Source organism: Erinaceus europaeus, chromosome 17, assembly GCF_950295315.1.
Source record: "Erinaceus europaeus chromosome 17, mEriEur2.1, whole genome shotgun sequence".
Classification (NCBI taxonomy): domain Eukaryota; kingdom Metazoa; phylum Chordata; class Mammalia; order Eulipotyphla; family Erinaceidae; genus Erinaceus; species Erinaceus europaeus.
In genome coordinates, this window is record NC_080178.1 from 67,619,957 (window position 1) to 67,628,250 (window position 8,294).

The 8,294-nt window shown below is 40.9% G+C and overlaps 1 protein-coding gene across 1 annotated transcript; it reads right to left on the minus strand.

Moving 5' to 3' along the window:
* Positions 1–543: 543 nt before the first annotated feature.
* LOC103117701 (interferon-induced very large GTPase 1-like) lies at positions 544–7,823 on the minus strand. The gene has a single exon (XM_007527811.3). It carries the CDS (start codon positions 7,819–7,821, stop codon positions 544–546), a length of 7,278 nt encoding a protein of 2,425 aa, XP_007527873.2. The 5' UTR covers positions 7,822–7,823.
* Positions 7,824–8,294: the final 471 nt, after the last annotated feature.

Here is an 8,294-nt window from a genome sequence, read left to right on the forward strand (position 1 = left end):
GAAAGAAGAAAGCTTCACAACTTAATTACAATCACTTAACATTGTTATGCCTATAAAAACAAACAAGATTTGATAAGAAAAAAATGTGTTATACAAATTGAATAGTGCTTGTTAATCTTTCTTACAATGACATTACAAACCTAGAAAGCTAACATAGTTAGTTGAGAAGTACTTGAATAAGTAAAATTATCATTATTTGTTTAATACAATATATATTGATAATTTAAAAATTACTTATTTTTGATGGCACAATAATTTCATTTTATTTTTTAATATTTGATTGGCGGAAATAGTGGGTTATAGGACAGTTGTCACCACATGTACAACCTCTCATCTCCCTGTGGTAGGTATCTGCACTCTACTCCCACTCCCCACCTAATTCTTTCTCCACACTTGTGGTGCTGCTGGGGATTGAACCTGATCTTCCAAGCCTTAGGCATGAGTCTTTTTCATAACATTGTCATATTCCTAGGGTGGGATGGGTAGCCTTCTATTCCTTGCCATCTTCCCCATCTTTTATTTAGATACTGAGCTCTCTTTTGACTACAGCTTTTTCAAGTCATCAATTACATCCTGTTTTGTGATTTTTGTCCATGAATTAGGAATTTCACCCAGACCTGAAAATCTTTTCTTATATGCTTCTTCTAGGTCCTGTCTGAAGTGACAGACAAACCATTTCCAGTACGGCTGGGTGGATAAATCAGGGGTGATGCTCCATGTGGCAAACTCCCCTCCTGCCTGTTGGTAGTTCTTATATGGGAATTTCCTGCCATCACTAAAAACAAAAGAGCAGTCACTTGCTACAGAAGAAGTACAGAAATCAATGGAAAAGTTGTCTGTGTTGATCCATTTTATTCCATTGATTCCCTTTGGACGGTGGAAAGGAACACTGTGGTCTCCGTCATGGTTAGGGATTGTGTTTGTACAAATGGCTCCGCAGAAGGGACACTGTTTCCAGCAACCACCGAGATGTTCAGAGAGTTTTTTCCTGATTTCAGGAACCATTTTCTCTATAGGCACACTCAGACAGTTGTGTTCTACAGTGTCCATTGCAGGATCCACAGCTTCAGTCATGGATTGTTTGAGAAATTCAACATCTTTTATCTCCTGGTGTTCAATGTTTATCAGGTCTTTCCGTGGGAAAATCAGATTACTCCCCAGGAGATCACAGAAGAAATCCAACCACCCAGACACAGTGCAGCTTTTATCTTTAGATTTTACTGTAGACTCTTGAATAGCTGAGCATATAATAGTTTTTATGCCTTCTAAATTTGTTTTTAAAAAATATTTCCTTTTTTCATATCCCTTTTCTGAAAAATAGCTTCTAATATGATTTTCAATATAGTCATTGAAAACTGTTTCTGGTTTATGTATGTATTGCCAGTACTTAACAAAATTTTCTTCTTCTGCCAGAGAGATGAGAATGTATTTCTCCAGCTTGGACCTGTTTCCATTGAAAGCAGGGCAGGTTGCTCGCATGTCCCCAGCAATTTCAGGGACAATTTTTCCCTCTATGGTAGTAGAGACAGCAGGGGTGAGCTTCTGCCACAGGAAATCAACAAATGCTTTGATTGATGTTGCTCCTTGACATGAAATCTGAAAGCTTGTGAAGAAATCATTTTTTTTGCTTTCCAGGTATTTTTTTGGGTCATTTGCTTTTTTGAATGCCCTGTGCATCTTATTAAATATAGCTGATGCTTTTTTAAATAAACTCAGAGATAAGTCAATTTTGTATCTACTTGTAAATGTGTACCTTTCATTAGTGGATGCAGAGTTCACTTCCTCTTCAATAATTTCCAGGATTTTATGGAAATAACTTGAATTGTAGTCACACATTTTCCCCAAAATATCCTTAATAGTTTCATCAAATTTTGAAACAATGTGTTCAGTAGTTACATCTATGGACTCTTTATCTTGAACCTGTAATTTCATTTGAACTAGATAGCATATCTTGGTCATGTGGATATGGTTTTTATAATCAATTTGAAACTTTTCCCCAGAATATTTACTCAAAATGTCACTCAGATTTGTCTCCTTCTGGAAATATTCCCAAAGGATACCCTCAGCATCCTCTTTAATTGTTGGTTCTGGAACTGGTTGAAGAGTTGAGGTCACATCAGTGATCCACGTTGTCCAAAGCTGATTGAATTTCCTGTGTAGCTCCTCCTCACTGAGTTCTGTGCCATTAACAGATGAAGCCAACTCTCGACTTCTTTTTAGTATTTCCTTTTCATAGACAGCTTTTTTGCTATCCAATTTTTCTTGACTTTTTTTTAAACTAATAAGTTCATTGACTTTTCTTTTACTCTCAGATACAAGTGTCTCTTTAAGGTATATTAGCTTATTTTCAAAAATTTCTTCCCATTGAACCAGTATTGCAGAATCAGGATCTTCTTTGAAATATGTTTGCAGTTCTTTTTTGATGGCTTCATATTTTTCTCTTACTTCAGCCTCAAGTGTGCTTGTGGTGATTGTCTGGATTTTTCCATTTTGAATCTGGTTAATGAGATGGTCGTGCAAATCTAGCACATGACTTCTCAGCTTCCAGGACCAGGAGTTATACATGGTTTCCAACTTACTCATGGCTATGACCTCTTGGGTGTTCCTGAAACTGAAAATGAAGTTCTCATTCAGCAGGGCCCTCCACAGATCTTGAATGCGTAAGTTTACACCTGATATCTTCATGATGCTCCCCCTAGATGTCTCTTTGGCAGTTTTAAGAATATTACTTTTTAGTTCCTGGATGTTGTGGCTGTAGCGAGGATTGGGGGGGGCCATTGGGGGGTTACCATCCCAGAGGTGAGCAAAGTAGAAGACTTGAGTGTTAACATCAAACTTAATGACGTCACTGAAGCAGGTTACATCTGAGTACTGTTCTTGTTCAGCTGCTGTAGCTGCCATTTCATCTAACCTCTGCACTAGCTGCCTTCGTCCTTCCATGGTTTGCTCCTTAGCTGTAACTTCCCCCACATTCTGATGGACAAAGAGACAACTTGGGGATATCTTCACTTGCTTCATCCTCAGAAAGGCTTGGACAACAATTTGTAGGATATCTTGCATTTCTGAAGGGTTTTCCCCAAAAATATTGATGAGAGTCAAGTTTCCAAGTCCAATGACAAAGGTGGCCAACTCATTGTCACGATTCTGGGATTTACTGCTGAATTCTGGGGCGCGGAGCCCTTCTGTGTCCACGACAAGTAAAAAGTCAAATCCAAGTTCCTCTGTGAATGTCTCCTCCACCTTGAGGAGCTGCATATATGCCCCCTGGGTGCACCTGCCAGCACTGACAGTGAACTGCAGCCCAAACAGGGCGTTCAGCAAGGTGGACTTCCCTGAGCTCTGCAGTCCCAGGACAGAGAGAACAAACAGTCGCTTGTTCCCCAGTTTCTCAGAGACTTTGTCAAAAACAGCTGCCACCCACTTTAGAGGCACATATGCAGCTTCCCCATCCATCAGCTCAATGGGAACCCCAGATATCATCAGATCTGCAGCAATCTCTGGAAGGGAATGAAAAAAATTATCTTTTGTGGAGGATGCTTCTTCTAGTGCCTCATAGATCTGACCAATTTCTCTGAGAATATGCTCAACCACCAGGGTACAATCAGTAATTTTTGTGTTGATAACTTCTATGTCATATTCAAAATGTTTCAGTTTGTTGTTCTTTGGTGCCACTTGCTTTTCTTTTTCTTTCTCTGTCCACAAACCCTTTTTCTTTTCATTTAGTTTTTCCAAGTCCTTTGTAGTCAGATCATCCAAAAACATACTGAGCCATTGCAAGATGAAGAGTTTGTGAGGTCCTGTTTGGCTTTGGAAAACTTCAAGGACAGATTTCATGAAATTATTGAGAGAAATTGCTCTGCTCAACTGTTGTTGTCGTATGTTTTGTTTTTTAGCCTCTATTTCACTCTTATGTTGTTCAATGCTCCTAGTTCCTTTTTCTTTCAGGTGATAGAGTTCTTTGTCCTGTTTACACCATGAATGCCACAGCTTTCCCTGAAGTGGCAGTGAATATTCTTTCATATGTGACTTATCCATATCTCTCAGTAGTGCCACTAGTGTGTCAGCCTTTCCTTTGGCTTCCTTACACTCTGTGTGATCTTCATCAATAATGAATCCTTGACTGTGAGCAACCCTGGCACAGTCCTCTAAGCTGAGAGCAGTGTCAGAGAGCTCCAGGAGTCGCCTGATTGCCATTGTGAGCTCTTCTGTTAATTCTGCCTCATTTCTGTTCCTGAGCCCAATACTCACCCTTTTTTTAGCTTTATTGGGCATTTTTTCTTTGTCATCAATCAGGAAGATTAATGACTTTGATGATGACTGATTCAGTTCCTGGATAAATTTTCGGTTTTCTTTATCATCACCTGAAGTTGACATCAGTAATACAATGATGGAGGAGATCTTGAGAAGAAAGTTGAGTTGTTGCTTGTATACTTTAGTATCTCCGTGAAGATTGGTGAAGGCCACACATTTGTCAAATCTGTCCTCCTCATCTCCCCCAGGACAGAACCAGTAGATTTCTACAACACCCGCCATTAAGACACAGTCTCTGGTGCTCCCTTTGCAATGCCGATGGAAAAAGACATCATGTTTCCGTTTACTGAGAAGACAGTTCATGATCTGGGATTTTGAAGCAGAGAATCCATCTCCTACTCTAATAAAGGACACCACTGGGGCAGAGACACGGCACATCTGCTGATTTGTGTAGTTGTACTTCTCCTCGTTTGAGATATTATTTGCTTGTTGCCAGTTTTTCCTAACTTGCCTGAGAGACCAGAGAGAGAATTCAATTTGAGAATTACAGGGATTAGGAATGAGGAGAGGGAGTGCATACTGACATATGGACAGTTTCCCCAAAATATACTGCCTGGCAAAATCATCTGCACAGTGAAGAATTGCCATCTGAATATCCATAGGGTGAATGTGGGGTCTGCGATTAGAAGCTGAAAGATCACTGACAGTATAGCTGTTTTCAGAAAGATCTTCAAATGGATCAAATGTTTCATTTTCTTGATCTAATGCATCTGGATGGTGCTGATTATCTGTGTTTTCATGACCTCCCAATACTAGGTATCTCAGTCCACAATCCAGCATCTGCAGCTTCTGCAGGAAATAGAAGGGGAACTCTTGTTCAGAGCTGGGCTGGCTGTTATACACAGAAGTCTTAAATACCAACTGAAAGTTAGCTCTGCTCAACCTTTTTGGGTAGTGACTGTCCAGGCCCAGGCGCTGGAGTAATTCAAGGAAGTTTTCATTTTCTATCACTTGCCACTTATCATTTTCATTCTCATGCAGTGTATGTGGCGGTTTCCTCTCATGGAAGGTATTTTGTAATTCTTTTTTGACCTTATCTATTTGTAGTGAAGATGTAGGGACTTCATAATGCCCATCAGTGAGCAATCTCAAGTTTTTCTCTAGGGTTTCCCAGTCATGACTTGCTCCGTGTTTGCTAAGGATATTTGTAACTTCATTTGACAATGGCTGTCCCTTGTGCTTTCTTAAAAATTCCAGACGTTGAGTTTTCTCCTGTGGAGAAACAGCTGTGACTCCAGCAGTAGCTGTCAGACTTGTGAGCACTAGGAATGCCTGTGCCCTGTAGCTGCAAATATTTTTGAGCTTCTGGTATTTATCATGGGCACTTTGCATTTCATTCACTAGGAAGTATAACTCATCACACCCCAGGAGATATTGAAAACTATAGTTAACCTTATGATACCCTACAGCAGTTGCAATGGAAAGTAGCAATAGTTGTATATCATGCTGCTTTGCCTCTTGGAGGTGAATGAGGAAGTTGCCAAGAAACAAACTAACCTCTTTAGTGGCTGTTCTTTGAGCTTCCTCTACTCTTTCTGGGGACTTGGTCTTGGCCTTCATATTCATAAGATCATCTTGGATTTCATTTAAATGCTTTATTAACTCAGAGAATTGGCAGATGTTGGCCTGTTCTTGCTGTGACTCTTTGTGGAAGATCCACTGCCTGATGGATTGAGCCTGAGGAAAGCTTGTCACTTCATAGATGTGAGGATCCAAGAGGCTGCACAAGCGAGACTTAATCAAGGCAGTATTATGAATGGGAGACTCCTTGCAATAGTTGACAGTGTTTATCAGGAAATTCTGCAGGTGTGAGTCTGTGAGACAGATGTTAATCCAAGTATGATAACTTTTTGTTTTCTGGCTTAACATTTGCATGAAATTTACCATTTGTTTAAGCTGCTCTTCAGGATCAGAAACCTGCCAGGATTTCACCTCTTCTAGGAATGCTCTAGCTTCTTCATCAGCATTTAGTAAATCCTTTCCTCTATGTATCATGGCGGTGAGGCCAGTCAGAGCTGTGTAGGCATCTTTCAGGCAGTCAGCTACTTTAAGAGGATCCTTAAACTCACTTCTGTGGTTGGAGAGGATGATGTCCCAAACAGGAACCAGCTGAAGTTCCTGGTCAATGACACACCAGGTTTTATTACTGGCAACTAGCCCAGCTTTCCACTGCAAAATGTCACTTGCTTCTGGTGGGCCACCTGTTTGGGCTGCAGATAGTTGGACTTTGGTTTGGTGATTTATTAAGTGAAAGCTATGAGAATATGCTTCTGATTGGGAGTTAGACACATCTACTTCTGCTGCAACATTGATCCCCAAACCAGTGTAGCTGCCCTTTATGTAACTATCCAAGGCTTCTGCTGATATCTGTTTCACTTCTTCCAGCTGCTCACTTTGGAATCCCTCTGAAATGGCTTTCCACCAGTAGATTCCTCCAAGGTGCAGAGGGCCCTGGTTAGCATGAGAGCCAAACCTTTGGAAAAAGTCTTCAATACTGTATTTCACACTGTCTGCATCTGAAGTCTCACTGATCAGTTCTTCAATTTGTTTCAGTTTCTGGAGAGCAGCATTGGAGAGCTGGAGCTGATCAGCGAGAAAGTGGCAGGAGACCACTGGGACGTAGCATAATGTGGTGGCACAGTAGTATGAGTGCTGAGCATGTGACTGTCCAATTTCACTAGATTCTGAATGTTTGCTGCGATCCATACCAGCTTCCAGGCTACATCCCCAGCCTCCACCCTTGGTCCCAGCAATTGCACTGAAGCCCAGTTTCTCTATTGTCTTGGTGAAGATGGATTTCTGCTGGGAAGATGTAAATTCCTTTGTTTCCATTTGTGTTCCCTGTTCAGGACCAAAGAATGAGAATTTCTCAGGCACTCTGAGCAGCTCCTCTCTCTTCTCTAACAGGCTCTTTTGGGAGCTTGTCTTGAAAATTCCCTGCAGGGCTAGTCCTCCAGATGCCAATCTAATCAGCTCTTTATCAGGGAGATTTTGCCTTTGGGACAGTGTGTCCTCCATGAACTTGAGTGGTCTCTGCATGATTTCTGTGACTTCTTTTAGGGACTTTTCTGGAGATGGCCAGTAATCCTTGGGAATATCCATTGCCTGCCTTAGCTCTGCCTCATTTCCCCTGACTGATTCTTCCTCTCGATTTCTTCCTTCTGATAGCTGACTTCTTAGCTTCTGCAGAAACTTCTCTGCTTTCTTCTGTGCTTTCTTTATCATTTCCATTGGAGACTCCTTCAGTGGTGAAAGTGTACTTAAATGAGATTGTTTTAGAAGCTTTTCCAGAGCTTTTTCCTCCCAGGGATATTGTGCCTGAGTTTTCAGTTTCTGTAGGTCTTTTTTCCCTAGATATTGTATGGCCTCAGCACAGGTGACACCCAGGTGTTCCTGCAGCTTTGGTAACCAGTACTCAACTGCCAGTCCCACATCTCTCAGCATCTCTTGGAGATTTGGTCTTGGTTTGCTGCTTATCAGGACCTCCTGGTCATTCTCTACTGTGGCCATGACTCTAGGAAGAAAAGACAGATAGTTACTGCATGTCATGAGTTTAGATTGCTAATCTGTATTTTCCAAATAGGGAAAACCTGTGATTATGGTCCCCAGAAAGTACAGGAAAACTATACCAATGAGAATAATTTTGACTAACCTGAAATCTATGTGAACCAAATTTTCATAACAGAGGATAAAATGGCATGCACCATGTTGTGTTTTTTCACTGTCTTGATTGGAATGTTTGGGAAAGAGTACAGTGGGTCTCAGTTTTCATAGTAACAAACCTTAAAGACACTTTCTGAGTGCTTACCTCACCTGTAGCTAAAAGCTAATTGAGTTAGAGACAGACTTGGAATTTTAGTTCTATGTGAAGTTGTGAGTAGGACTCTACTCCTTTTATACCTGCTCCATTACTGGTATCCCAGTTTCATGATCTGCTCAAACTCAACACACAAGTTAGTGAGGCAATGGCAAACAACTTGCAG

What these genes read in the sequence shown, in the direction of transcription:
- LOC103117701 (XM_007527811.3), bottom strand. Translation starts at nt 7,821, where the DNA reads ATGGCCACAGTAGAGAATGACCAGGAGGTCCTGATAAGCAGCAAACCA.